Source organism: Hippichthys cyanospilos, chromosome 20 (assembly GCF_059441005.1).
Source record: "Hippichthys cyanospilos isolate Australia breed blue-spotted pipefish chromosome 20, RoL_Hcya_1.0, whole genome shotgun sequence".
Taxonomy (NCBI): domain Eukaryota; kingdom Metazoa; phylum Chordata; class Actinopteri; order Syngnathiformes; family Syngnathidae; genus Hippichthys; species Hippichthys cyanospilos.
Window position 1 is genome coordinate 734,481 of NC_142388.1, and position 27,995 is coordinate 762,475.

General features: G+C 45.7%; 5 protein-coding genes and 1 long non-coding RNA gene across 11 annotated transcripts; 1 reads left to right on the forward strand and 5 right to left on the reverse strand.

Annotated features, from left to right (window-relative positions):
• Positions 1-39: 39 nt before the first annotated feature.
• Positions 40-3,248, reverse strand: LOC148406811 (galectin-8-like). Of its 2 annotated transcripts, none has more exons than XM_088402876.1 (8): positions 3,110-3,248; positions 2,238-2,326; positions 1,841-2,048; positions 1,551-1,670; positions 1,382-1,474; positions 1,014-1,102; positions 778-943; positions 40-525 (listed from the first exon to the last, which is right to left on the reverse strand). In XM_088402876.1, exons 1-8 carry the CDS (start codon positions 3,146-3,148, stop codon positions 376-378), a joined length of 954 nt encoding a protein of 317 aa, XP_088259002.1. In that variant the 5' UTR covers positions 3,149-3,248; the 3' UTR covers positions 40-375. The 2 variants fall into 2 exon arrangements, with proteins under 2 accessions (XP_088259002.1, XP_088259003.1); XM_088402877.1 differs by having other exon boundaries at positions 2,138-2,326; positions 3,110-3,195.
• Positions 3,249-3,576: 328 nt separating this feature from the next.
• Positions 3,577-6,652, reverse strand: rrm2 (ribonucleotide reductase M2 polypeptide). The gene is made up of 10 exons (XM_088402875.1): positions 6,467-6,652; positions 6,324-6,392; positions 5,560-5,706; positions 5,370-5,486; positions 5,148-5,281; positions 4,978-5,072; positions 4,619-4,752; positions 4,435-4,539; positions 4,168-4,281; positions 3,577-3,913 (listed from the first exon to the last, which is right to left on the reverse strand). The coding sequence occupies exons 1-10, from the start codon at positions 6,572-6,574 to the stop codon at positions 3,761-3,763; spliced, it is 1,176 nt and encodes a 391-aa protein (XP_088259001.1). The 5' UTR covers positions 6,575-6,652; the 3' UTR covers positions 3,577-3,760.
• An 888-nt stretch (positions 6,653-7,540) lies between these two features.
• LOC148406813 (Krueppel-like factor 11) lies at positions 7,541-12,411 on the reverse strand. Of its 2 annotated transcripts, XM_088402873.1 has the most exons (7): positions 12,269-12,411; positions 11,479-11,664; positions 11,246-11,347; positions 9,791-9,952; positions 9,070-9,646; positions 8,446-8,545; positions 7,541-8,379 (listed from the first exon to the last, which is right to left on the reverse strand). In XM_088402873.1, the coding sequence occupies exons 2-7, from the start codon at positions 11,530-11,532 to the stop codon at positions 8,226-8,228; spliced, it is 1,149 nt and encodes a 382-aa protein (XP_088258999.1). In that variant the 5' UTR covers positions 11,533-11,664; positions 12,269-12,411; the 3' UTR covers positions 7,541-8,225. The 2 variants fall into 2 exon arrangements, with proteins under 2 accessions (XP_088258999.1, XP_088258998.1); XM_088402872.1 differs by having other exon boundaries at positions 7,541-8,545.
• Positions 12,412-12,551: 140 nt separating this feature from the next.
• taf1b (TATA box binding protein (Tbp)-associated factor, RNA polymerase I, B) lies at positions 12,552-19,354 on the reverse strand. 3 transcript variants are annotated; one of them, XM_088402869.1, is made up of 14 exons: positions 19,169-19,347; positions 18,307-18,405; positions 18,041-18,128; positions 17,097-17,194; positions 16,942-17,034; positions 16,543-16,648; positions 15,734-15,896; positions 15,527-15,626; positions 15,303-15,450; positions 14,690-14,864; positions 14,500-14,628; positions 14,362-14,429; positions 13,994-14,225; positions 12,552-13,124 (listed from the first exon to the last, which is right to left on the reverse strand). In XM_088402869.1, exons 1-14 carry the CDS (start codon positions 19,184-19,186, stop codon positions 12,902-12,904), a joined length of 1,740 nt encoding a protein of 579 aa, XP_088258995.1. In that variant the 5' UTR covers positions 19,187-19,347; the 3' UTR covers positions 12,552-12,901. The 3 variants fall into 3 exon arrangements, with proteins under 3 accessions (XP_088258995.1, XP_088258996.1, XP_088258997.1); XM_088402870.1 differs by lacking the exon at positions 15,527-15,626 and having other exon boundaries at positions 16,539-16,648; positions 19,169-19,349; XM_088402871.1 differs by lacking the exon at positions 12,552-13,124 and having other exon boundaries at positions 14,053-14,260; positions 19,169-19,354.
• Positions 19,355-20,065: 711 nt separating this feature from the next.
• adam17b (ADAM metallopeptidase domain 17b) lies at positions 20,066-27,986 on the forward strand. 2 transcript variants are annotated; one of them, XM_088403797.1, is made up of 17 exons: positions 20,066-20,311; positions 21,299-21,428; positions 21,492-21,622; positions 21,710-21,798; positions 21,890-22,070; positions 22,749-22,879; positions 22,955-23,041; positions 23,120-23,230; positions 23,999-24,244; positions 24,323-24,475; positions 24,586-24,785; positions 25,626-25,729; positions 25,989-26,123; positions 26,193-26,323; positions 26,389-26,556; positions 26,933-26,989; positions 27,055-27,986. In XM_088403797.1, exons 1-17 carry the CDS (start codon positions 20,236-20,238, stop codon positions 27,340-27,342), a joined length of 2,418 nt encoding a protein of 805 aa, XP_088259923.1. In that variant the 5' UTR covers positions 20,066-20,235; the 3' UTR covers positions 27,343-27,986. The 2 variants fall into 2 exon arrangements, with proteins under 2 accessions (XP_088259923.1, XP_088259922.1); XM_088403796.1 differs by having other exon boundaries at positions 21,492-21,798.
• LOC148406816 (uncharacterized) lies at positions 20,694-27,954 on the reverse strand. The gene is made up of 3 exons (XR_015863856.1): positions 27,838-27,954; positions 22,932-23,224; positions 20,694-22,018 (listed from the first exon to the last, which is right to left on the reverse strand). It is a non-coding gene; the product is annotated as an uncharacterized LOC148406816 (long non-coding RNA).
• Positions 27,987-27,995: the final 9 nt, after the last annotated feature.

A 27,995-nucleotide genomic window follows, 5' to 3' on the forward strand; every position in this document is an offset into this window, starting at 1 on the left:
TAGGTTGACTTCTTTAACGCAAAAAAAAACCAAACATCATTTTTGAATGAAATTGTTTTACTCTTTATATGCCGTTTGCTTTTTTTTAACGTAAGCATTTATTGTTCGCGTTCAACGTCACCAGGGAAAACCGATACAGTTAATGTACTTGTCCCATTGCATGTTGGGATTGTTTTATTGTTTTAAATAAGCGTTTTATGAGTATATGAGAATGTTAATGTATTTAACTTTTGTCATTTGACAAAGCTTTTGGACAGGAGGTGGCGCTAGCAGGTTAATAAAAAAAAAAAAAAAAATCAGTGCAACTTTAAGGTGCAATTAGCAAGTTGAGATCCAGGCAGGAAGTGGCGCTTTTCCCACCTTGCTTTGATGACATCACATTTGCCTGGCGTCCATTAGCGTCAGGTCGCCTGTGACTTGCAGCCGCGTGACGCTGGCCAGGTCGTGAACTCGATATTTGTATTCCATCTGATGGACGCCGTTGACAGCCACGCGGAACGAGTCCGCCTCACACCGAATGATCACCTGGTCAGCAAGAAGAACTACCTTCAATCCCTGATACGGATTCTTGACCTTCAATCCCAAATACTTTGTATTTTGGGAAGCGTTAAAGTAATGGAGGTCCAGAAAATGGCTGAAAACGGTCTTTAAGAAAGAGCTACACCGAGGGCTCTTCAACATACAGCTCGAGGGCCGCATCGGGTTCCTTCCTGAACCGATCTGGTTTCAAAACAAACCGACTACGTGGTCACAAGTAGGCACGTGGAGTTTTCTGACCTCAAAGTAGAGTCCGGGTCCAAAGGGGAAGGCGTCCACCTTGTGCTCCTCGGCCCCCCAGGAACCCGACAGGAAGGAGTTAAGCGCAATCGCTTTGTGTTTGAAGCGAGGGTTGAGATGCAGCGCGATGTCGTTGCCGCCGCCCACGCGCAAGTTGACAGCAAACCTGGTGAAGCGAAGGCGCAAAGTGTTGTCATGGTAACGGGCTTTCCTCCTGGGGAGGCGTAGCCTCGTACCTCTCTGCCCCCTGATCGACTTGTCCTCGGATGGCGATGCTGGTGCCCGCGCGGAGCCCGCCGACCAGCTCGCTGTGGAAACCGCCGTCCTATGCGCACGCACAAACACATATTTCAGAATTAACGTTCATTTTAACGGCTGGCATGAAAAGAGTTCATATTGCCGTAGACCCCATTTAATTGTAAAAAAATGCACAGCCTTTATGAAGCACTGACACAGAAAATCAAGTCGAGAGATTCATCGATTATTCAAGACGACGCGAGCATAACTTTGGCCTTCGCTTTTGGTAAAAAAGCGTCTAATATTACCGGGAATTCCGGCAATAAAACAAGAAGAAGCTCATTAGTTTCAGTCCTAATCAAGTCACCTTGTCAGCCGCCATGATCAGAACGCGTGAGCTTGCGATGTTATCCGACGAAGGCGTCCGCTCCGCGTCTTTGTCGGCGCCGGGCGACGAAGTCTGCAAAACGAGACGCATTGGCGGTCGCGGCGGCGACAGGCAACTTCCGCTCGGATCCTCTCAAGCAAACGCTCACAGCTTTGGGCAGAACGGCCGCAAGGTTAACTTGGACTTTTCCTGAGACGGCCAGCGTGTCGACGAGCTCCAGCGCCAGCCGATGTTTGTAGTCCAACACGTGAGCACCGTTGACCGCCACCTGAAAGTCGCCATTGAGGAGCGCACAAGATCTGCAGTTAGACCGAAAGGAGGTCTGAGAAGGCCAGGTTCCTGTCTGCTCTCCTCACGAGAAAAAAAACCTAGTCGTCTTCCTTCCCGTTTGTGGTTTATTGAATGTTCCAGGTTGCCTGAACGTAATACTTGGCCCACCTTGAAGCGGTCATCCAGGGCGAGCAGCAGCAGCTCAAAAGGGGCGCCTTTGGTGAAGGGCATGCGCTGAAGGATCTCCTCGCGACCCCAGCGCTCCTCCTGGAGGGTGTTGCACACCACCTGACCTTTCTTCACACGCGGGTTGAAGTGAAAGGCCACATCGGCACGAGGACACACGCTGCTGCCGCACGTCAGGTCCACCTGGAACCTGCCAAGATGATCAAACACCACCCGTCATCTATTCATTGGCCGTCAGCTTTTTTTTTTTCTTTTTTTTTTTACTAAATAGCGGCTTACAAGGGCAGCCGGGTCAGGAAGAGGGGGATTAGGAGAAGGGCCAGATCAGTAAGAGGAAGATGAGGAAGCAGGTGAGGAAGACGCAGCCTGCAGGGCCAACCTGTCAGCATCAGAGGGCAGAGCTCCCTGGATGAGGATCATCTCGCCGGGGACAAGTCCACCTTGGATGGTCCACGAAAATGGAACCGCCTGCGCAGATGATGATGACAGAATGACCTTTTCGATTATGTTCATGTTCTTGGAATTTGTTGTTGACTTGAATGAATTGCAGATTTTCATTTACGGACATGAACTGTTTCATTGCAGGTTTGGCTGCTATTTTTCTTGCAATTTATCTTCCTTTTATGTCAGACCAGTCAAAACAAACCCATTTTAATTATTAGTAAAACAAAACAAAAACAAATCAACCTCTAATACATGAATTTTCATTTACGACCATATCTATTGCAGGTTTACCTTGCTAATTTTCTTGATGTTTTTACTCCTTCCGACCAGAGAAAATGTTTTTTTCGACTTTGTTTTTATTTTTTTTTCTTTCCAAAAAAGAAAAATAGGGAATTTGGGGTGGTTTTTGGTAAAGTAACTCCTCGCGATGAACGAGGGAACACAGCATTTCATTGACCTGAATTGAAATGAATAACAATGAACAACAAAATACAAAAGAGTAAATCTCATATTTTAACCCATTTTACCAATATTTAACAATGAACAACAAAATACAAAAGAGTAAATCTCACATTTTAACCAATTTTACCAATATTTCATAAGATTTTTGTGTGGTTATAAAAAGGCTAAAAAATGTATGTGTGCCTTGTTGTTCTAGTACAAGTCTACCAGTTGGGTGTGTTACGCAACGTCAAAATAATTAAATAAAACTCCCAAAACTAGCTAAAGAAAAAAAAAAGCAAGATTGTAGTCTTGCTTGAGACGAGAAAGAAGACAAACACGAAACAAGACCAAAACAAAACTCACCGCCTTGACGAATGTTTGTCTACTTTGACTAATCGACATTTTCCTTTCGATTCGCGACCGTAGAATATCACGCTTCCTGATGTGTGACGTCACACCAGTCACATGATGCAGCGCGAGACCCGCCTATCACATGACTCGAGCCTTTTTTTTTTCCACTTTTCAGAATCGCACCTACTAAATCATAAACTATTGCGGTTGGAATGCCTTTTTGTTTTGTATTTGCTCAACTTTATAAAGCACTTAAACAGTAAACTTACTGTCAGAGGATAAATATGCAGTTGCAAGTATTGATAGTTTTCATTTTTTAATAGCTTGCAAAAATTCTGAAAAATCCGTTTTATTCTTTTGAAGTAGCTTTTTAATGAAATGAGAATTTTTAAATATGAAAAAAAAAGCATCGACTGAAACTTTTCAATGTCAGCACCCAACTGTCACTGCATTGCCCTGAGTGTCATAAAACACACCCCTTTAGAAAGTGAGAACTTTAATATACACATTTACATCAAGGTATAACCCATAAAATACCCAATAAAACAATGAATAAAAACTAAGTTACACCAAATGTACAAAGAATTCATCTCCATCCTGATTGGCAGAAGATGGAAACGAGTGTGCGAGGTTTGGGCGGCCATGAGCAGAAAGCGGTTGCGTTCAGAATTCGGCATCCAGCGTGAAGGTGTTGTCTGTGTCGGTGGCCATGACCCCCATCCTCTGGTACTCTCCCACGCGCTTCTCAAAGAAGTTGGTCTTGCCCTCCAGGGAGATGTTCTCCATGAAGTCAAACGGGTTCTCCACGGAGAACATCTGGGCAAAAAAGAAAAATGGACGTGAGACAAACGACAGCGGGGGGGCGTCCGCGGTACTCCGAGCCGGGCGACCGTTCAGTCGCGCGTCTGTGTCGCGTCGCCGCCCGTCCGCCGCCGAGCCACATGCTCCGCGACGTGGACGGCGCCGCTCAGCCCCCATCACCGGCTGAGGTACGTACCCCTGCGCTGCTCATCATGACGGTCGCGCAACACCCCGAGTTGCCCCCCCCCCCCCCCCTTCCGCAGACTTACCTTGGCGAAGCCGAGCTCCATCATGAGGCGGTCGGCCACAAACTCGATGTAGCGCTTCATCAGCTCGCAGTTCATCCCGATCAGTTTGACGGGCAGCGCCTGCGTCAGGAACTCCTGAAACGCCAAGATGGGCGTCAGAGGGGCAAACAAAGACGATTGGCTGCGGAAGCTATATATTTGACACCACCCGCTTTAGAATAAATTCTTCAATCGATCGTTTCCACTTTTGATACACATGAAGCCAAGCCTCCACCCTCCGGCACCCACCTGCTCGATCTCCACCGCGTTTTTGACGATGGACGTCACGGTCTCCACGGATGGCTTGTTGACCAGGTGCTTGAACATCAGACAGGCAAAGTCGCAATGGAGCCCCTGAAAGGACATCAAAGGTGAGCTCGAGGCACAGGGGCGGGCGGCGCGGCGCCGACCGCGGCCGCAGGCGGGGCCTGACCTCATCCCTGCTGATGAGCTCATTGGAGAAGGTGAGTCCCGGCATCAGGCCGCGTTTTTTCAGCCAGAAGATGGCGGCGAAGGAGCCTGAGAAGAAGATGCCCTCCACGGCAGCGAAGGCCACCACGCGCTCGCCTGGATGCGGGACAGGGGCAACCGAGAAATTAATTCACTCATTCACTGCCAAAGACGTATTTTTCACGTATCTTTCAAGAGTCTTGGACATTCAATCCTATATTTAAATAAGTAAATTAGTGCCCGGAAGCGAATGTCCGGACTACGTAAAGACGTATAAATACGTCTTCAGGATTGAACGAGTTAATCGATGGCGGAGAAGATGGCAACCGCTCGGGTCCGTACCGTAGGTGGCGTTCTTGTTGCCGATCCAGTTGAGCGCCCAGTCTGCCTTCTTCTTGACGCACGGCATGGTCTCGATGGCGTTGAACAGGTATTCCCTAAGGGGTTCGAACGCGGCGCGGCGTCAGAGCTAAGGCGCACGTGCGCACACCAAGGCGGCATCGTCAGCTGACCTCTCTTTGGGGTCTTTGATGTAGGTGTTAATGAGGAGGCTGTACATCTCCGAGTGGATGTTTTCCATGGCGATCTGGAAGCCGTAGAAGCAGCGAGCCTCCGTCACCTGAACTTCCTGCGTGAAGCGCTCCACCTAGTGGCCAAACAGCATAACACACGTGAGACATATCTGATCCCGAGATATGTGCACCTTCGGCCCAGGCATGGCAACGGCGTCTTACCAAGTTCTCATTGACGATTCCATCGCTGGCTGCAAAGAAGGCCAAGACGTGAGAGATGAAAAACCTCTCCTCTCCTTTGAGACTTTCCCAGTGTTGCGTGTCCTTTGACAGATCCACCTACGCGCGCGCACACATACATTAGGATATGACAAACATACGGCAAAACGGAAGTGCGAGATTGTGCCCGGACCTCCTCGGCGGTCCAGAAAGACGCCTCGGCCTTCTTGTACATGCGCCAGATGTCGTGGTATTGGATGGGGAAGATGACGAAGCGGCGGGGGTTGTCCTTTAGCAGAGGCTCTGTCTTCTCACTGACGTTCTTCTTCATGCCTTTGGGCTGAAACACAAAAGCGTTTTACTTTACTTTCAAAACTGAAACAGTAGCAATCAGTCACCATTTGTTTAAGCAGTGACTTTGCAATCATTCATGAGATTCTTTGGAATTTAGAAAGGCGCAACAGCTACACCGGACCAGGCGGCTCTCATTGTCAATGCCTGTGCAAAAAAAAAAAAAAAAAATAATAATTTGGTTAATGTGGAAAAAAAATCTGTACAATGTTGTATACCTTAACTTCCAACAAGGATTGACAACCGCTAATTACGCAAGAATGAAGAGGCAAAGTTTTTTGGTCTTTCTTTTCAAGGCCTCCATTGTTCGTAAAGCCATACAACATAATAATCGAACGATACCGAATGGGTTAAAAGGCAAAAATCAAACAATACTGCAACTAAACAGTTATTTTCCTTCATTCCCTTTCATTAGTTCGGTAGGATTTTTTTCGCGCGCACAAAATGGGTTTGGCGCTCAAAAGAGTCAACAAAGCGGATTGTTGCCAACTCCACCGAGTTTAAATGCAAATCAAAACCAACAGGGCACAGCTGTAACTTTCGTCTGGTTGTCGATAAAATTGGATAGAAAAGAAATGTGGCTAGCCAGTTTGTGACGTCACTTACCGGGGTCTCGGAGAAGATTTTACGCGCGGTTTTGGACGCCAAGACGCGCGCTGAGTTCAAGCTTGGGGGCTGCGGGAGAAAGGGACAATTTAGCGAGCCGAATTCGGAACATTTCGAAAGTTGTTCGCTCGATATTCACTCACCGTGTTTTCTTTGTCCAGCGACATCTTAATGACGTCACTGCAAAGCTTGTTCTCGTTGTTCTCATTGTTCTCCTTGTAGGCTGAAAGCGGCGCGCGTACAGACTGCATTTTCACAAAGAAAAAAAAAAAGCGGGAGGAGGTATAAGACAAAAGTCACGAAGACAAACCTAAACGAGCGCGCGACTGACTGACTGCTGCGAGGCGGGTGCAGGGCTTTTACTTGAAAACTTGGCGCCCGGAAACGGACGGACCAATAGGAGGGTACCTCCTCCTGCCTCTTTAACAGTCATGCGCCAGATAGACCAATCACAATGAAGCATTGCCTCTCACGTGATTCATCCCTTTCCGCGGCAAACTTGAAGTTAAAAAAAAATGCCTCGTAAAACTGCGCCAAAATGTTGATATAAAACACCCAACTGATATTTCGGATCTGAAATAGACACTCGAACATAAAAAAATGCAATCCAATCAAGACGTTTACGCTCCGAGTTCGAATCAAAACTGACGATAATTTCAGGAGGTTTTTTTTTTTCTTGAAGGACGAAAAAAATAAGCAGCACTTTCCTTTTTGTATGATGGGGATGAATACGTTAATGATAATAACCACTATTATTATTACTATTATTAAAAAATAATTTTGTTTAAGCTGATTTTGGCCACAAGTGGTCGCTGTCTCGTTCGGGTACATTCATTTATTGTTCCGCTGAATTCGGTCAGTAAGGCAAATAGGCGCGGTTTATACCGATAATGACGTCGCTTTTCCGGGATCGGTCTCTCAGTGGTCGCACCCCCTGAAAGCTGCCTCCTGATTGGTTGAACGCTGTTACTAGGTACTGTTAAGCCAAAGGACGCGAAGCTGGGGTATTGCGGCGTATGACGTCACATCCGCGCTGTCACCGAGTATTCAACAGTTTTCGCAATAATTTTGGGATGAACAATAAAATCTAATTTATATTTAGAACAGAAAATTAAAAAAATATCACCTATAGTCAATAAATGTTACAAGATTTTGAAGTGTTTTTTGGTAGTCAAAGAAACAGATGGAGTTTTGAATGTAAACCATGCTAGCAATAATCTTGTTTTTGTCATGTGGTACAGTTTATTATATAAAAAAACTTAATTCCTTACACAAGCAATAACATGAGGTATTTTCTTCTTGGCTACATAAACCAAATATTCATGAAATAATATTAAGAAGTAGTAGGTAGTATCACAGTGAGAATAGTTTACGGTGGAGTTACTTAATACACAACATTCATAAACAGTCAATCACGTATGCATGTCATTAAGAAGCAAGCACGACACTTATGCTTTGGTACACGATTGCCACATAAAATTATTCAAACAGAAAGTAAACATCTTGAATACATATGCGACAGAAAAAAAGTAGAAAAAGTAGTGTTTCAAAAATCGAGTGCAATGTGAAGTTGTGTCAGCTGGGCGCCGACTTGTCGTTGTCATAAAAATAGATGGGGAAAAAAAAATCCTGAGTGAGGCGCCTTTTACGTCGTGTGTTTTAGTCCAAACACGACACACTTGTTTATTGACCTTGATTAGCCGTCATGCTAGCATTAGCATTGTCGACATGTTTTCCTAGTTTTTTCTATACGTATAAAAAGATGTGTGTTGTGTTAGCATGATGCTAGCACTTCTGACGCTAATGTTAGCCAGCAGCTAACAGGTGGCCTGAGGTCAAAGTTGAAAAATTCTAATGATTTGCAATTAAAAAAGAAAATGGAGGGAGGGAGCTACTTACAATTCAGCATATTTGAGGCTCCGCCCCCTTAGCCCAACCTGAGCTAACTTTGAGGGTGACAGGAATGGCTGCACTTGAGTCTTGAGCGGCGGTCCACGATGAGGAGACGGCGGTGGCCATGGCGGTGGCCATGGCGGGCCTCTTGGCACTGGCGTGCCTGCGCGTGTGTTTGGTCAGGTGGTCGCTGCGCATGAAGCGCCGAGCGCACACGCCGCAGACAAACTTTTTCTCGCCCGTGTGCGTGCGGCGGTGGCGGGAAAGTTCGTCGGAGCGGGCGAACTTTTTGTCGCAGCCTTCCCAGCGGCAGTTGAACGGCTTCTCGCCTGCCGAAAAAAAAGAATCTTTTATTTATTTTCCCCAAAGGAAAAGTGGAGTAAAAAATGTCCCCCGCTAAACATGTTGGATGAATTCAGCATAGAAGTCTACGTGTGGGTTTTTTTTTTTTTGCAATCCATCTCAAGGGGTAGCCATTTTGTCACTGGATGTTGACTGAAAATCAGTCACTTTGGTCTCTAGTCACAACCAATCACAAGCTCAAGTTCAGCCATAGTTAGTAATCAGAGACGGAGCAATTGTGATGTCAGTTCATATTGTTCCTATAGATTTTTACACTGTTTTGATTCCACTCATTGTTCATATTTATTTAATATGTACCAACTGGAGTAGTGCACCCCATTTTGTTGTGTACCGACAATGACAAAAATGCAGTCTCTTCTATTCTATTACTATAAATATCTATATTTTTTGAGGGGTTAATTTCAACCTTTGATGTTTCTACGGATGGAATGGTTACCAGCCAATCACAGCGCACGCACAGACATTCAATGGAGCTGTTGATGTCACCTACCTGTGTGCGTTCGCAAGTGTGCTTTTAGATGAGAGCTCTTGAAATAAGTCTTGCGACAACCCAGGAAGTCGCATATGTAGTTGCGTCGCCGCGACAAGTCCCGGGCGGCGTTCCCGCTCAAACCCAACGGCGAGTAGACGGGCGTGGGCGCCAGGGGGAGGAGCTTGGCACCGCCGGGCGCCATCGGCGTCCGCGCGGGCGGGACCACGAGCACGACGGCGCCCCGGGGCACGGCCGAGCTCAGCAGGGAGACGCCCTGTGCCGGAACCAAAGCCGACACCAGGCCGGGAGGCCCGCTCACCGGGACGAGCTGACACAGGAGAGGGGAGATGAAGGGAGGAGGCGGCGAGGAGGACGGTGAAGAATGCAGGGGAGTCGCTTGAGGATTCTGACTGGCGACGGGGGGGGGCGGGGCTTTGAGGCTGTCGGCAGTGTGGCGGATGACGGCGATCGGCGTTGCGGTGGCCCTATCCTGCAAAAGTTTTGGCCCGGGGGCGGAGTCGCCGGGAGGGCGGAGCGGGACGGCCGCCACGCCGTCTGCCTCGCCCAAGCTGGGACTGCGGGGCGGAGTCATGCACTGCAAGGACGGATTATGTCATCATTTATGAGATCGGCAAATACCTTTTGAGCGTTATTACAATCCATTTCATGTTTTAAGTGTTCCTAAACGCTGGCTAACCATCAAAAAGAACAAAATGTCAATAGTGGTCGTTGCGCTCACCAGTGACGACATTGCAGCCATCTCATTGGCCGAATCAATGTCCTGTGAGTCTGAGGGGGCGGAGTCACACGAGTCAGAGGTGGGCGTCAGCGGGCGGGGCTCTGGCAAACTTTGACCCCAGAAGCTCATGCTGACGAGCGCCTCGGCTGCCTCCAGGTCCACCTGGAGATCGGGAGGTCAAAGTTTACGGTATGCTCGACGAAAGCGCGCGATGTGATGATGTCGCTTCCTTTTTGTATGCTCATTGCTCAACACATTAAAACATTGAGAGAGTCTGTAATAGCTCGCCCACGTTCTTAAACGATGAAGGGGCGTGGCCATCTGACAGGATGTTCACTGAAAATTCAAGCGCTCACACCCCAAGGAGTTTATGCATAAAAAGAAAAAAAAAAGAAATACAGTGTTCCCTTGCTACGTAGCGGTTCAGGTATTGCAACTTCACTTTACCACAGATTTGAATTTATGACCATAACTTTTTCTACTGCAGGTTTACCTCGCTATTTTTCAAACCAGTCAAACAGACAAAAAAAAATATACATTTTTTAAATATATTTATTATTTAACAAAAAAACTATATAATAAATATATATATATATATATATATATATATATATATATATATATATATATATATATACACACACACATATACATACACACACACACACATATAAGGGATAAAAATAAATAATATTCAACAATAGCAAAATATAAAAATAAATACTGTAATCAATTTCACGGGTTTTGGCCAGCGGGCATTTTTGGAATGTAACCTCTATGATAAACGGGGAACACTGTAACCTAAGATGAAAAAATGTTAATCAAGTCAAACAAAATGCTTTCATAAAAACACAAACTAAGGGAAACTCCATCTTAGCCTGACTGACTGGGTTAAAGGTAGGGTAAACAAATGTCCAGTAGTTAAATTGGGGGTACACACAACAGATTGGTCGCCAGGTATTATCATGGCATATAGATAAAAAAAATAAGACTGGTCTCTACAAACAAACAGCAGATTGGTCACCAGGCACAAAGACAAACAATAGACGATGGCCTTTTAATGTCAGGCAATTTAGAGACAAACAAAGGACCTGTCGCGATCCATGGTCATATTTGTATTTCTTGGTTTTAGAGGAAGAAGCTCTGTGTAAAGTGAAATTATTTGTAGTCAGCCCAGATTCACACCCAGAATCTCCAAGGCGAGAAGCGAAGGCGCAAAAACGCGACAACCCCGAAAAATGACAAGAATTAATATTGATGTTTACTGATGTCCAAATTCATCGTCAACATGTGAAGATGGTGATATTGATCATGAGGATGAAATTCTTGTCCGCATTATGCGGAATGGAGACTAAGTGACCTGAGATGAACCCGCCCCTCCGCGTACGAGACAACTGGAAGAAACGCGCCGCGTGTCCCAATTTGACCCGGACGATTGCTCTTGGACACACTCACCTGGCGAGAAAGCAGCATGGCGGACGGCGGGGCGAGAGGTGCGGACAAGCGGCGGAGAAGCTGCTCGGGAAGATGCCCCGGCCAGCCGGGCGGTTGGACTCGCTTTAGCGGAGGCGCCAAAGGAAAAAAAGAAAAAAAAAAAAAAAAAAAACAACAGGAAGAAGAGCGAGGAAAAAAAAAAAAGGTGGACGGCGGCTGACGGTTAGCCAATCGGAAGCAAAGGTGTAGCAAACCTCGGCCAATAGACAGCGTGGCGGGGCGTGGTCGCGGGCGGGCAGAGGCGCCATTGGCCGGAGGCGAGGTTCACGGCTGTCGGGGGGGCGGAGCCAATGAGTCAGCGGTGTCACGGTAAACTCAATGAACTCAGTTGAACCCGCGCGTGCGCACGTTGCGCGCCGCCGGCACGTGCCCGCGCATTTCTGGATAAGGAAAACAAGGCGTTAACATGTCGCTTGACAACACAATAGAGGGAGAAACAAATTAAAAACATACATGCTTGTAAGATCTACGCACGCAAAACATGGACGTGTTAAACAATATCACCTTTACTAAAATGACCAATATTACTGAGATCTAATCCATTTCAAACGAGCAGCTTTGAATTGTGTAAACAATAGTCTTGAAAAAATATTAAATTACTTTTATCAAGAATTAAATGAAAGTCATTTCTTCCCCTTTGTGTTTTGTTCTCTCATATTAAATGGATAATTAATACGGGTCTCTTTTCATTATAACCTACCCGCTATACCAAGCAGTCAAATTTAACAACATTGCTTCTAATCTGTTTCCTCCTTTTAAATTAGAAAATGTGTTTTTTTAATCTGTAATTTGAACACAAATAAAACATTAGCGATGTTTAACAACAAAAACGTCAGTAATAAAAACACTGCAATGGTAATAAAATACTCAATTCATGTAAAAAAATCGTTCATAACACACATTAGGAAAATGTATACACAGTGACCGTATTTAAGACATGCTCAGGCTCACACGTTGTGTGTTGCTGCTGCACTTAAAACTCACGAATCACGTGACGCGTCATCCAGTTGGGTGGTGGGAGGCAGACAAAGAACCCGCTTCAATTCTCCCCGCGGAGTTCCGTCTGGCCTGGCCAGGAAATTGACAGGCAAGCGGGTGGACGGGTGGGTGGCTAGACACTCAAAAACACACGTGCACGTGTGTTCAGTCAAGTGTGCACATTAAAATAGGGGTCGAGGTTCAATCCCAGCTTTTTCCAATAATCAAACTCCGGGAAGCACAAACAAAGACACACACACAGACACACAAATGTAACATACCCTGTTGCCATGGTTACCAGCTATTTAATAAGCCACTTTAGGACCTCCACCGCGAGTTGTGTGTGCTGTCTGCGCAAAGAGGGTCGGACATGTCCAGATGTTGCAGTTCAACTTGCCTAAATAATCAGTCTACATGTGATGACATCATGACCTCCAGTTACTTAACATAGGTCATTTTTTTGCTTTTCTTGTATATGTTTAAAGGTGTACTTTGAAGGAGGACTGCGCTTACGAATTATGCTAAAAAGCACATTTTTGTAACGTCCTTACATTCTGAGGGAAAAAAAATAGTGAGCACGTTATGCTCTATTTGGCCACGAGACGGTGGTAGAGGCGCACCTTGGCAAAACTAAACAGTTCACGTTGTCTTTTTTTCTGTCTGTGAAACGAGTCCACGCGACCGTGTCCTGTTTGCTTTTCCCACCTTGGTGGGGAAGAGATGCCTCTCTATGTTCAGAACTTCCTGGTGCAGCTGAATGCGGCTGACTTGCAGCAGGAAGGAGAAAAGCTGCAGCAACCACATGAAGGATCGTGGCAGCGTGGCTTCCGCCGCCGCCGCTACGCAGCCACTGCCGCACTTCCTGTACGAGAGAAGATGGAGCCGTACATGACAGACGCAACAATCAAAAGCACGGACTAAGTACATGACTAAAAAAAAACAAACACTTTTTCCCTGAAAGGGATCATTTATTTATTTAGCAATTTTCTGCATTAAAACACAGATATTGTGTCTACTATTAATTTGATAAATTTAGTTCTCGTGTGCAATTAATTTCTTTCAAAACACATTTTGGCACTTGCTGTTGACTGACAATAACATCACAAGTCGTCAGCATATCAACCAATCACACCTCAGCTTGCGTATATCACATGACCAGAAAGCGTCAGCTCTGAGCAACCACAGCAAGTCGCAAAATATGTTTTTGATGCTGAAGATTCAACATGGAAAATAATAAAAGTATCAAATTAATTCAGCAAAATACCTTATTAGCCTTTTCGAAATGTACAAAAAGATGATAAAGAAGTATACCTTTTAATACAACTGTTAAACATGCACTTCGATTAAAGTTGACTTTTCAAGTCAAGCAAACCGCACAAAAAATAAATTACTTTCAAATCAAGTCGTTTGAATTCAAGTAATCAATAAAGTAATTAAGTTACTTTTAAAATAAATCGGAAAAAGAACAAAGTTACTTTTAAAGTCATGTAAATAAAGTAACTCATTTTAAATGAGGTCATCAGTAACAAAATCACTTGTAAAATCAAGCAATCAGTCACTAAGCTACTTTCAAAGTCAACTATTCAGAAAGGTAATTAAGTACTTTTGAAAGTAACAAAGTTACTTTTGAAATCAATATTCAGCGAAATAAGTTAGTTCTAAACTTAAAGTAGTTCAAGTTTTTCAAGTTAATTTGAGAGTGGTCAGCGCGCGCACCCGAAGCGGGCTTACCGCGTCTCGCAAGCTCGGAGGGGCAGGTGCCAATACGTCTCGTTGATGGCTTTCGGGAGTTCCCCTTTCCGCGCGACGGCGACGCGGAGCTTATGGCCGCGCAGACTCGGGCCGTCGGCGTCGTCCGCCTCCCCCCAGCGGAAGGTGAAAGAGGACGGCGGCGCAGGGGGGGCGCCTTTCGAGTCGCAGCCCGCCAATCTCTCCAAGCACAACGTCAGCTGCTCGGCCATTCCTCAAAACGCACACACGCATGGATTCGTTGATGGTCTGGGAAGTAATCAGTTATCAATAATAGACAAAAGCGTATTGATCTATTATCAGGATCATTGTTAGTTGCAGCCCCACTCTGGATGTTTGTTTCGCCTTACTTTTCTTCTTCATCACAACACACTTGCGCTTCCTGTTTGCGTAACGGGGCGTGGCCTTCCAACGCTTCCTGTTGGGGGCACGTAGTGGAAAACGTGAGGACACAACGGCGCCGGGCCCGCGTTGCCGCCGCGTCTCACCTGGCGGCGGCGCGCTCTTGCGCCCTCTGCGTTCGCTGCATGGCGGCGCGCAGCAGACGGTACCAGCGCCTCAGGCTGAAGGCGCTTCCCGTCGTGGTCTCCGGATCGCCGGAGGCGTTCGACAAATCCCTAAAGGTCAAAAGTGAGGTCGGGCGCGCGGAACGGCAGAGGAAACGGGAAGCGACCTCACCACTCGGTGCGGTCGTCCAGGCCGAAAAGGAGCTTGAGGGTGACGACGATGAGGGCGGCGGCCCGGATCTCGAACTGGGGCAGCGAGGGGGGGTCGGAAGGTCCCGAACCGCCGCACGTCACGTCCGCCGTGCCGCCGCGCTCCATCAGCATGCACACCCACAGGTGGAGCTCGTCTAGCAGGGACCACATAATCGGCATTGCCACAATAAAGTGATCATTGGTTGTAGCGGGGCATATAGACAAATAAATCTATCAAATTCATTGACAAATATTTTTGTTAATCGATAACCACAATTCCCCCCCAAAAAGCCGCACCTGTGCATAGGAGGCATCCTTAACAATAATCAATATTTTCACCAGTCATGTGACTTTACAGACCAAACCAATGAACCAATCGTAAAAAAAGTTAGCACATTTTCTCTAGCGTCAACCCAAAAAAAAAAGTTACTATTTTTGAACGAAGGAATGAAAGTGAAGGAATCGATTCGTTGACAAAATGATCAACTAAACAATTTAAACAATCGTTACTCGCGGCCTTAGCTCAAATGTAATCAAAAGGGCCGGCCGACCCATCAAAGCGCGCATGGAATATGTTTGGTACGTTAGCATACCGGGTAGGTTAGCGTCAGCCAGATAGCGCAGGCTGAGCATGGCCGGGTGCAGCGGGTCCCGGCGGCGGATGGGAGGGAAAGCGGGAAGTTGCAGGAAACGGACGAGGGACTGGGCCTCGCGGTGCAGCGCGCGGTGGGTGGGGACGCTCTGCCGGAGAGACGCGACAGTCAGGACCTGAAAAAGATGGCCGTCGGGACGCAGGGCACGTGGAGGGGGGCCTGACATCCACGATGAAGATGGAGGCCTTCGTGCTGTCCAGCTTCATCTCCTCGGGGAGAATCCGGCAGGCGTTGATGTATGGGACGTGGTTGTCATTGGCCAGCCTGAAGACCACGGCGGCGGGACGCGTTTTTTCATTGGGGAATCCAGTGGACTTTAAGCTACAGGTTTATTTGAGGAGGATGCGTAAACTCCGCCACTCGTGGCTTACCTGCGCAAGTCTCCAAGCGTCAGTGCCTGGCGACTCCACACCAACGCCAAATGGATCAGCGCCAGCGTTTTGGCCATGCTCATGGCGCCGCGCCGCACCTTGTGGCGAGCCGCTAGGCCGGCGGACCTGTCCTGGGAGTCCGTGGACCAATCGCTGCAGCTGTCTGGGTGACAAAAAAAAAAAAAAAACACAATAGCATGAACTGAGGCGCTTAGCCTGGTGTGGGGGGTCAAGTGGGAGTCTTATAACTACACTAAGAAAAACTTTAGCTCTAGAACATCAAGTTGACTTCCTAGTTTCCTTCCTGGTCTAGTTTTCGTCAATGCCCCGCTTTTTCCAGCCCCGCTCAACGAGGTTATTATAGATGTTTGTGTCCATCTTCCAGTCCGGCTTTCCGTTGTACTTTGAAATGTTTTATATCCCCCTGAGATCCGGCGGACTCATTTGTGCCCACCAGGATGGGTGCAATTACCTTTGCTGTCTTCCTAAGACCAAACGGACACAACAAATGTGTGAAAAATCAAAGGCTATGTTGTCCTCTACTAAGTGCACAAGGACTAGAAGATAAAAACCAAACCAAATGATGAATAGGCCAAGTCTTGGGAGGATATAAAGACTTTTACTTGTCCTATCCAGCTCCTGTCTGCAGCTGGGTTCAAATACATATGTGCAGTTCGCGCGGAATATTAAGCACAGCAAAATCTGTGGCAACATGCATTAACCACTCCATTTTGGAATCTTTTGAAATCTAATTCGCGGAAAGATGGCGGAATTGTTCAGTATCAAAAAACGACGGCTGGTTTACAAACTCGTTTGCGATGCGATCATGCTGGGCGGGTACGTCTTGCCGTCCGTCTCGCTAGCAGACAGGAAGGACGACTCGGCGGCACCTTCTGATTCTGAATCTACAGCTCGCTAAAGACAAAAAATAAAAAAAATCAATGTCAGTGGGGACCACGGCCTTTCGAGATTAGAACCATCGTTGGTTTGGAATTTACCATACCCAAAATATAAACTGAGTTCTTATTTTAAATGATGGGAAGCAAAGGTGTCACAAGAATACAATGTGGAGATGTGGAGATACCTGCAAAAACCCTGATTAAAAAAGTGGCTCTACATATGTTTATTTAAGAACTACTGAATTAAACGTAAGAACAATGGAGAAATTGAGCCCGTGTCCCCCACCCGGTTAGAAGTACAAGCCTCACCATTTGGAAGTTGGCGCCACTGCCGGGACTGTCCGTGTACGCCTGCTCGCTGGTCTGCAGGAAGCGTCGCCACAGCGGGCACAAAACGTCGTCCTGTGGCGCAGCGTGGTTACTACGCGCCGACTCGGCAACTCTTGCCGCCGCCGGCACGTCACCTTGAAGTTCGAGGCGACACCCAACTCGATCAGCGCGTCGGCTTGCTTCATCAGGATGAATTGGAAGCCTTCGCACGCCAGCCACTGACACTTTTGCTCTGCGCGCACACGCAAACATCACGAGAGCTCAGAATTGATTCATTCACAGCCATACACAAGCATACTCATCAATTACTGTATTTTTTTGGATTATAAATCACAGTTTGTTTGTTTTTTCCAGTTTGGCCGTGGGTGTGGCTAATACTCCGGAGCGAAACCTAATATGTGAAATTACTGTATTAATAGATCATAATATAATTTCAGTTTTCATTCTGACAACCACAAGAAGGCGCTCTAGGCTTATATATCGGTACCTGCTTCCCATGTTCTTTTGTTAAACTTAATTGAACACGAACATGTATGTGAACAGAGTGTACATAACATATGGATGTATAGTCTACTAAAACTTGAATGATAAATGATAAAGATGAGGCGATGAAGGCTAACAGACTAATTAAAATAAACAATTAAAGACAATAATATAAGTAAAATAAATGATAAAAATGAAATTAGCTCAAAACCACTCCAAGTCAGAGCCTTTGCATAATCTTCTGGTCTGAATGACAAAGAACATTCGATAGCACCGCTGTCAAACTCAAGGCCTGGGGGCCAGATCAGGTAGGCCACATCATTTTATGTGGCCCGCGTAATGAGATAAGCACAGTTTGCGAGTTCACGCTTGATGGCGTCAAAATGTTCTAAAACGGTTGCCAGTGATGAATAATAATAACTGAGAATTTCAATTAATTTTGGGTGACAAGCCACTCAATGCCCACTTCTGGGATTAAAAAAAAAATCATAAATTCAAGCATTAGAAAACAATAGAAGAAAATACAGAAAAGTGTTTTAAAATTCAACATAAATGCAGAGCTGACGGGAGAAGAGAAAACAACAAGAGCACCCACCCGGCCTCTTTGATCGACTCCCTCGGCCAATGGTGGAAACCTGCGACGATCCCGGCGTGTACAACATCGACTCCACCTCTTGATGCCTCTGAGCACAAAAGAACTCATGAGTTGTCGTGTGAAAATGTCTTCAAAAAAAGCAACGAGCTACAGAACTACTTGTCCTTTTATCAATAGACATGCGTGTCAAGATTACGGGAAAAAAATATTCCAAAACGGGCAGCCATCATGTTTGGTAAAGACAATGACATTTTGTTGCAGCTCACATCGATGACGTCGTGACACGACAGGCAGAAGAAGCGCCCCTCGTCTGACACACCCCAGGCCGACGAGCCGCACTGCTGACAAACATCATCGAAGCCGTCCTGAATTTGCAGGAGATAAACATTGGTCAAGCATCATTGGTCGCGCGTCATCGGTCTCCGCTACATGAAGATGGAAGTCCGATCTGTCAGGAAAGCCTCCAACTACTTGCAAACAATACCTATAATTTTCTTCACTGTGAGATATTTGGTCCGAATGTCAAGTGTTTCTTTTGTAAGTCTTCTTTGATTCCCAACACCCGATTTCTATTTCTTATGCGTTTAAATGAAAAAACAAAGCACACATCACCTCACCGCCATTACTAAACAAAGAATTTTTACTATTACTTTTTTGAACTTGAGATCTTTTTCTTCATATAATTATTTTTGTGTTATCTTTTCTGTGTTTAGCAAGCCTTGGATTTTATCACAGGAATCGTCTTTAAGTCTGATATTACTTCTCTAATGTGAATATTTCATCTTTGGCATTTTGCACGTACACACACAGTTCTACAATTGCTTTCTACAATTTTAAGACTTATTTTCATCAATTCGACAATAGGCTACATAGAAAAAAATGACAATTGAGTTGTTATTTTCCAACTATCCGTGCCCTAAATTGATGTTCGCATACTGTGAGGAACTAAGGAACAGTTCTAGGCAAATCTTCTTTTGTTGCACAAATAAACGCCTAATATTTTACCAGTGGGTAGTACTGTATAATGACGACCTTTCATTTTAGCACATTAGCATGCTGCGATGAGATAACGTGAAAACATTTAAATACAAAGTAAAATGGAAGAAGCGAAAAGAAAATGTTACAAACCGTCAATCCTTCGTCCATTTGTCCTGAATAAAGTCTGCAACTTGATGAATTTGGACACTTTCCGACACCTGGAGCTCTTCACGTAGCGCTTAAATTTGTTTTTTTTTGGAGAATGATCTTCTTTATTGTTTTTTTTCTTAGACAACTAAAAGAACGGCTGCCACCCACAGGAGAAAGTGAGAACTACAACCTCGGATTGGCGTTTTGTCAATTGCAATTATTTTTTAAATTCACACAAGCATTAAATGTATTTTGTTTTATAATTGATTTTAGTGAATCAAATGGAGTTGAGTATTCAAAAAAAACTGGTGAAACACAGCAATATAAACTCTGCGAATGGGAGCTTTTTCCGTTGTGGTGTTGACTTAGATTGTTGATTGCGAGTTCATGGTGATAACGTGCTGTGTGAGTTGCAGGCGTTTTGCAGCTAAAAGCGGATTTACATGAGCTCAGAGTTTATAAATAGACTCGCTCCAGATGTCGCGCACAAGATGGACGATCCCGCGATCCATTTGTCTTCATCGCAGAAGTTCACGAGTTATGCGTCACGCATAAATGCTTGAACTTCACCATTAAATATTAAATGAAATCGGATTAAAAATGATGTTGGGGTAAATCACAGTTTTTGGTTGTTTTGCCCAAAGGACCTCAAAATACCGACTTTGACGACATTGTATTCCAAAAGAAAAGTTTTAGACCGACTCGTATTGAATACTTATTTACAACAAAAAACTTATGAATTTATATCACTTTTAAAATGTAACTCATGACAAAAAAAACGACCACAAACCGTTGTTTGATTGGAAATAAAATCAATTGTTTAACGAATATTTTCTTTTGTATTGAAGCCACAAACAACAGCTTCCGCTTTGGGCAAGCCTGCTTTTCTTTGGCTTGACTGCTCAGTTGCGCGTCTTCCTGGTTTTGTTGGGGTTTTTCTTTCTTTTCCTATGACGAAAGAGTCCATCTGAATCGGAAATATAAAGAATTGAAATGTAGTATCCGATTTAACATAAAAAATGAATCGCCGCGTTTAGAGTTTCGGTGCCGTCCAAAACAAAGTCAAGATGTTGTTGATGCAGTTTTTTTTCTTGGCTTTCACTCAAAGTCAAGCCTCCACGCACTCTCAAGATCCGCAACTCTGTAAGTCTTACAAACTGTAAATATACATAATCGTACAGCTTAAATGTTCCTTTAAACTTCATATTTGTATATAATCTTACTGTTGATATACTTAGCCGAATGGGTCTTAGTGATCTTAGTGCGTATAACTAATTTATACCTAAACTTGGTGTTACTGTAGTTTTATTGGGCTCGGCATTGCGAATCTCTTCTCAATTGTCTGGACAAATTTAGGTGCAACAAACATAATGAAAAAACAAACAAAAAAATATTTTATACATATCAACTTTAAAAAGAAGCATCAACTTGCAAGAGAAAGTATGTTAAGAGAAGCCTTTGGGATTCCCCACATTTCTTCATAAATTGCTGATAAAAATCAAGGTCACAATAGACAAACTCCTAGATTAGTTTCAACTAAAAAGAGAAAACTACAGAATAACAATTTACTGACAACTGATATAAAAAAAAGAAAACTTCTCTCTCAAAATAACAATTATTACACAATGTAATACTTTATTTAAACAAAAATCAGTAAAGATACCAAACTTTTTTTCACACTAAGTGCTGCCTGCCTTGGTTAGCATAATGGCCAAGTCAAGCATCAGTACTTCCTGCTGAGACAGCCAATCATATCACAATACTGCACCAACACAACAGTAACATGCTCGGTTGCATCTATTAAGGGAGATTCTCCCTGGCGGCTAGTAAAAAAAAAAAAAAAGACTGCAGATAAGCCACCCTGGACTATAAATAACAGAGTTCAAACCATGTCCAAAATTTATGGTAAATCATTTTGATTAGTCATTTTAAAAATCAGTAATTTAAAAATGAGCTAATTAGTAAATTCAACGATTTGCATGAATGGCAGACAAAACGGTTCTGCGCTCTGGACTTTTCAATTACAAACACAAGAAAGATCAAAATTGGGAGGATTTTTTTTGAGTGATGGTTGAAATGCCGCTTGATTTTCCTATGGAATGAACTCAAAATCTTTTTTGTGGGCCTCAGCGTCTCTGAACGCCATGTTGGACGACTTTGATGTGCTGTCGCCATCCAGCGTGCACGCACACTCGATCCACCGCCGAGACCTGCTCGCCACCCACGTGGAGAAAGAAATCAGCTTTCACGCGTTGCGAAGGTAAACAAACAGGATTTTTTTCTACGGTCAATTTTGAATAACACGCTGACGGAACGTTGACAGGAACTTCCGTCTCTATCTGAGGACCAATGAGCACATCTTCACCGAGGACTTTTCCGCTTGGGTGGTGGACGTCGAGGGCGAGCGAAGTCTGAGCGTGAATCGCCACGCCTTCTTCACCGGACACGTCATTGGTCAAACTGGCTTGTTGACACCGGGGGGCGCTCTGACATCATTCTTATGTTTTGTTTTGTTTTTTTTTTCCCCTCCCATCTTCGCAGGAGAGGAAAACTCACGCGTTCAAGCTCACATGGATGATGGCGACTTTTCCGCGCGCATCCTCACGCAAGAGGCGGAGTTTAACATTGAGGTGAGCGCATGTCGTCCGATCGATCGGTTCATTCTGTCGGGAGTGATTATAGTGAACGATTTCCGAGTCTTTGCCGTTGTTGTGGTTTCAGCCTCTGTGGAGGTTCACGTGGCCCAGCGATGCCCGCCTGCTGGTCTACCGCTCGGACCGCATCCGAAACATGAGTCGACCGCGCCGTCCGTCCGTCTGCGGCTACGTCAACTCCGACCCCGGCCACCTCCTACCCGAAGGCGTTCGCCGCGTCGCCACCGGACATGACGACGACGAAGAAGGTACGATAGTGAGAATCGCGTCACCCGCGCGATGTCGTCAGTTATGCTGTCACTTCGTAATGATGTCGCTTCCTATTCGCGCGCACCTGACTTTAGACTGCGGCTATTAACCGACAACTAATCGATTATCAAATAAACGTAGTTACCGCCAACCCAGTAAAAATGGCTGTTTGACGTCTATAGCTGTCAATGGCAGTGAATGAGTCATCTTACTCGAAATTTGACTTCTAAAGCCATCGATGGCAGTGAACGTCTTAACAGTGAGTTAACTTTTTCACTGCCAGCCCAGTAAAAACGGATCTTTGATATCTATAGCAGTCTAAAACTGCCAATGGCAGTGAATGAGTTAACCTATTTACAGTCAGCCCAGAAAATAAGGACATTTGACGTCTACAGCCGCCAATGGCAGTGAAAATGGCGGTAAAAATATAAATTTGACATCTATAATCGTCAATGGTGGTGATTGAGTTAACGTATTCATTGGCAGCCTAGGAAAAATGCAAATTAGACATCTATAATGGCAGTGAATGAGTTCACTCGTTTACTGCCAGCCCAAGAAATAAAGATTTTTACAATTCAAAATGATGGGCCGCTTTTTCTTTTCTTTTTTTCTTTTTTGAATAATCGCATATTAAAAAAAATAGTTGCGACTTGATGTTGTGGCGGCATGTGCTCCAGAGTGCGCGTGGCGCGCGCGGCGTGACGTGCACCCTCACAGTAAGAACACGTGTCCTCTGCTGCTGGTGGCCGACCATCGCTTCTTCACACACATGGGCCGCCGCGACGAAAGCACCACTCTCAACTACTTGGTGAGATGCAGGTGCGACCGATTTCTGGTTTCGTTTTCGTGCGTGAGCTCACCAAAATCGGATGCGGCCCCGCAGATCGAGCTGATGGACCGGGTGGACGACATCTACAGGAACACGTCGTGGGACGACGACTTCTCGGGCTACGGCGTCCAAATCCAGCAGGTGTTTAATGGTCGCCGATCACACGAGCAGTGCGGCACACGGAGCGCGTGAGCTTGAGGCGTTTTGCGCGCGCCTCAGATCATCATCGAGAAGACGCCGACGGCCGTGGAGCCGGGAGACGTTCACTTCAACATGGCCGGAAGTCCCGTGGAGGGTCGAGACGTCTGGGATGTCAAAAGGCTCCTGGAGGTCAAAAATACAGCACGCTTGGCACACTTACGCTACACTTGGCAAAAATAAAAGGTTGGCGGGATTCTCACTGTTATCTCAGAATCCTGTTTGAAGTCAGAGCTTTGTCAGAACTTTTCTTCTCAGAATTTTGGCTGTCTGAGAATTTTGACTTTGTTTCTAAGAACTGACATTGTCACAATTCTCACTTTTATGCTTTAAACCTGAGAATTTTGACAAAATTCCAGAGTAAAGTCTGAGATAAAAGTGAGAATCCCGCCAACCATTTGTTACGTCGGAATTCTGGCTTCATTCTCAGAAGTCTGACTGTTTTGAAGTCTGAATTATTAGAATTCAAATCAAAATTCTAAAAACTCAAAGTAAAATATCTGAATTTAATGCATTATGGACTGAGATCATAATGCTGCAAGTTCTGAGTCAGAATTCCCGAAAGTCAGAATTCTTCAAAGCGATTAAAGAATTCCGAGCGCCAACTTTATTCTCAGAATTCTCAGCGTGAATTCTAAGAATAAAGTCGGAATTCTGAGAACAATCCCTAAATCTTAATGAGAATACTGAGACTACTGAGTTTTTAGTCGCAATTCTGATCCAAAGTTGGAATTCTGAAAATGCTGCCTTTAAAGTATTCCGAGGTTTTCTAAGTGGAAATTTTGAGAAAAAAAACCCTAACCCCCAAAGTGAGTATTATGGCCTTAAATTTAGGGCGCGCCCACATAAGGACGGAAAAATGTCCGTTGGCTGACTCTCCGCATGCATGTGCGCTCACAGCAATTCAGCGTGGACGTGTCAGAGAAGGCGGCCAACGTGTGCCTGGCGCACCTGTTCACCTACCAGGACTTCGACGAGGGAACGCTGGGCCTGGCGTACGTGGCGCCCGTCAAGGCCGACATTCCCGGCGGGCTCTGCTCCAAGGGCTGCCCGTCGGCCGCCGCCGACTCGGACCCCCGCCGCCTCATCTATCTCAACACCGGACTCACCAGCACCAAGAACTACGGCAAGACCATCCTCACTAAGGTCCGCCCGTTGCCGGCGAGCATTAGAGGGACGGCGTCGTTCGGCTGGCGTGACCCCGGGTACGACCCGTATACGCAGGAAGCAGACTTGGTGACCACCCATGAGCTGGGTCACAACTTCGGGGCGGAGCACGACCCCGACAACATCCCCTACTGCGCCCCCCGAGAGGATCAGGGAGGAAAGTACGTCATGTACCCCATCGCCGTGAGCGGAGACCACCTCAACAACAAGGTCGGTATCGCTAGCTCACTTCGTGCACACTTTGCGCACCTCGACAGCAAGGGAAATCGAAAACCCCCGACCTCAACGACAAGGTGGAAAAGTTCCACGTGTGTATGTAGGTGTTTTCCAAGTGCTCCAAACGTTCCATCGTGAAGCGTCTGCGCTCCAAGGCGGCGTCGTGCTTCAAGGAACGGACTGTCAACGTTTGCGGGAATTCTCGCGTCGAACCCGGAGAGGAGTGCGATCCCGGGCTGCTGCACATAACTTCTGACCCCTGCTGCACGGCCGAATGCCGCCTCAGACCGGGAGCGCGATGCAGGTCAGAGGCCGCTTCCTCACCCTGGCGATGGACGCCTGCCAATCAACCTAAAAGTCTCCATGACAACTTGAGAGCTTGACGTGCATCCAAGGATATTGCTAAACTTAGCATGTAGCTAACATTTGCATGTGGCGAATTTCAGCAAACGACGACTAGCCTTAATATGTTGCTAACATCCAACATTATTATTTATCAGTAAAATTTGCATTTGGCTAACTAGCACCCTGGTAATTAAGCTGAATGTGGCATGGAACTAAGAAAATGAATCTCACAAATATTATTTGCTAATATAGCTAATATTAACAAGATGTTATTTTGTGATGTTTTTGTTTTTTTGTGTATCAGTAGCAATAATGTTAACATGTAATTTAAAAAAAGATCTCACTGATGCTAGTGCGCTAATAACACTATCATTTGGCAAATGTCAGTGCCTAACATTAGCATGTTGCTACATGAGTAGTGCAGCAACAGGTGCGTTGCTATGTGGGAAGTGTGTTAAGAACACTAGTATGTTGCTAATGTCAGCATGATGTTAATGATAGCTTGCGGCGTATTTTTGTTAATCAGTAGGATTAAGATGTTGTTAACTGCACTATATTACTAGTGTTAGCATATCACTAAAAGGGGCATTTGGCCAATTTTAGCATGTTACTAATGTCAGAAAAGGGCTAATGTTAGCTTGTAACTAAGAAAAGCATCTCACTCACGCTAGTGTGCTAAAAACAGTATCAATGACAAATGTTAGCATCCAATACTGGTCTGGCACATTGCTATGTGTGTTAGTGTGCAAAGAACACTAGCGTGTTGCTAATGTTAGCACACGTTGGTACTTCCCTGCAGTGACAGAAACAGCCCGTGCTGCAGAAAATGCCAGCTGGAGGCCGCGGGTGAGGTTTGCCAGGAGCCCATTGATGCCACATGCAAGGGTCGCTCCTACTGCACAGGTCAGCCGCAAGTGTGTATTTGGCTCTTTAGGTGGGCCTTCGTAACTGTAAAAATGATGACAGTGTTACTCAAGCTATCTCCTAGAAATGCTGAAAAAATATGTGCCTAGAGGTAACACATGTTACCTCCATGAAGCGCTTTTACGGGTACGTGAAAGCATTCGAGAACCCCTAGCACCTGGAGATCTCGGGACCAGACCGGTTTCCTCCCACCGCTTTTGTCCACATGCCTACGTTTCCATGTTTGTGCATCCTTTAGGTTTGAGTGAAGACTGTCCACCTCCAGAGAACGCTCCAGACCAAACCCCCTGTTTGGACAGCGGCGAGTGTCAGGGCGGCTTGTGCGTCCCCTTCTGTCTGGCAGTCCTCAAGCTGGAGCCCTGCGCCTGCAACGGTATTCTGAGCCCGAGCCTCGTTACGATCCGTCCTTCTGTTTGTCACCGTCTTCTTGTCGCCGTTGCAGAGACGACCGCTTCCTGTAAAGTTTGCTGTCGCGGGAGCGGCGGCGTATGCGCTCCCTACAGAGATCCGGAGGGTGATTTCCTGTTCCTGCGCAAAGGCAAACCCTGCTCCGTGGGCTTCTGCGATGGAGCGGTGAGATTTTGACGATTTTTGCAAGGGTCGGTCACGTGACGCCTGGTGACAGCTTCCGTCTGTAGGGCAAGTGCATGAAGCAGGTGCAGGACGTGGTGGAGCGACTGTGGGACTTCATTGACAAACTGGACATCGACACATTTGCCACCTTCCTGGCTGATAACATGGTCGGTTCCGTGGTAGCCTTCTCGCTGCTCTTCTGGATCCCCTTCAGCGTACTAGTGCACTGCGTGGTACGTGGACCCCGCCATTCTCCCTTAAATACGAAGTTTGTGACTATAAAGTCTGAATTTTGTGACTGTTTAAACATTCTTCTTTGAATTCTCATTTTAAAGCCAGAAATCTGACTTTACAGTGAGAATTGTCTGATTTTTTTTTTATTCTCACAATTCAGAGAAACGAGAAATCTGGCCACTCTCAGAAATCTCACTTTAAAATCAGAATTCTAATGTTTAAGACAGATTTCCAACTTAAAATGGGAATTCGGGGAAGTCAAGAGTTTTCGCCATCTTTTTCTTGCTATCTTTTTCTTGCGTGGTGCGCGAACCCCACCGCACCCCAATTTTCAGGATGCTGATCACATGACTGATGGCTCGTTTTGTTGCTCAGGACAAGAAGGTGGATCGGCAGTACGAGCAGACCACCAAGTCTCTCTTCTTTCCCAGCGTAAGCAGGCTTAAATCCACTTCCCGACTTCCCACGCCTTCAACCGAGACCGTTTCACCTTTCAGAACGCGGAACTCCTGAGCAGCCTGGACTCGGCTTCCGTGCGGATCTTCAAAGCGCCCAACTCACGCTTCCAGGCGTCCAGCCCCGCTCCCCCGGACAGCCCTCGGATGGCCACGATCGTCGAGGACGCCCGCATGGACGAGGCGGCGCTGCAAGAGGCCTTTGGGCGGCCGCAGGGGACAGCGGCGCGTTCCTTCGAGGACTTGACGGAGCAAAGTTTGGGTGCCGCGGTACCACCGGCCAAACCGCGACATAAGCATCACGGTAACACAAAAGAGACACTGTGCTGACCATGTCCCCTCTCGCTCCTCGGAACTCTGTCCAGCGATCAGAGACCAGAGTGAAGACAAAAAAACTGGCATTGTGCTCATACATGACTGCTGTGGGGGCGGAATCTTATATTTTTAGAATATATGCATTGTTTCCCTCTTTCTGTGGAAGAGGATTAGGGCCAGTGCATTAAAAAGAAAAAAAAAGGTTGCCACAATTTTCATATATCAGATTTGAGACTTTCATTTCACACTTTGTCAGACACTCCTTTGTATGCTTCATTCACAATGGGTGCAGTATTTGTTTGAACTTTTAAGTGAATTGATAGGATTGTGATTTAAACATTTGTATACAGATACATTGCCCATTAACAGGAAGAAAGCCTCTCGTCTTTTTGTCTCACTGGCAATGGCACAGAGAAGGAGAAGCACACATTTGTCTTCATCCAATCAATCAGCAAAGGAGAAGACTGTGCTTTTTCTTTGTATAAGTAAATAAATACTCAGAATTCCTACCTTCAAGCATGGGTGGCCAACTCCAGTCCTCGAGAGGCATATTTCCGCCTGTTGGCGATTTTTCTCTTTAACCAACACTGTCCTGACTCCATCGACAATGTTGACTTGATAGCCTTCATCACGATCAGTAAACTTTCCTGTGGAAACAATTGATAGTG

Coding starts and splice junctions, on each gene's coding strand:
- LOC148406811 (XM_088402876.1), bottom strand. CDS start 3,148: ATGTCGATTAGTCAAAGTAGACAAACATTCGTCAAGGCG. Junction 1,475..1,550: donor CGGCCGTTCTGCCCAAAGCT/GTGAGCGTTTGC, acceptor CTCGTTTTGCAG/ACTTCGTCGCCCGGCGCCGA. Junction 526..777: donor GACCCGGACTCTACTTTGAG/GTCAGAAAACTC, acceptor CTTGCTGACCAG/GTGATCATTCGGTGTGAGGC.
- rrm2 (XM_088402875.1), bottom strand. CDS start 6,574: ATGCAGTCTGTACGCGCGCCGCTTTCAGCCTACAAGGAGAACAATGAG. Junction 5,707..6,323: donor AAATCTTCTCCGAGACCCCG/GTAAGTGACGTC, acceptor TTTGTGTTTCAG/CCCAAAGGCATGAAGAAGAA. Junction 3,914..4,167: donor TGGAGCTCGGCTTCGCCAAG/GTAAGTCTGCGG, acceptor TTTTTTGCCCAG/ATGTTCTCCGTGGAGAACCC.
- LOC148406813 (XM_088402872.1), bottom strand. CDS start 11,532: ATGGCGCCTCTGCCCGCCCGCGACCACGCCCCGCCACGCTGTCTATTG. Junction 9,953..11,245: donor CCATGCTGCTTTCTCGCCAG/GTGAGTGTGTCC, acceptor CCCGATCTCCAG/GTGGACCTGGAGGCAGCCGA. Junction 8,546..9,069: donor ACACTTGCGAACGCACACAG/GTAGGTGACATC, acceptor TTTTTTCGGCAG/GCGAGAAGCCGTTCAACTGC.
- taf1b (XM_088402869.1), bottom strand. Junction 17,195..18,040: donor GAGTCGATCAAAGAGGCCGG/GTGGGTGCTCTT, acceptor GTGTGCGCGCAG/AGCAAAAGTGTCAGTGGCTG. Junction 14,430..14,499: donor CAAGAGCGCGCCGCCGCCAG/GTGAGACGCGGC, acceptor TGCCCCCAACAG/GAAGCGTTGGAAGGCCACGC.
- adam17b (XM_088403796.1), top strand. CDS start 20,236: ATGTTGTTGATGCAGTTTTTTTTCTTGGCTTTCACTCAAAGTCAAGCC. Junction 22,880..22,954: donor GCACCACTCTCAACTACTTG/GTGAGATGCAGG, acceptor GCGGCCCCGCAG/ATCGAGCTGATGGACCGGGT. Junction 23,231..23,998: donor ATGTCAAAAGGCTCCTGGAG/GTCAAAAATACA, acceptor GTGCGCTCACAG/CAATTCAGCGTGGACGTGTC.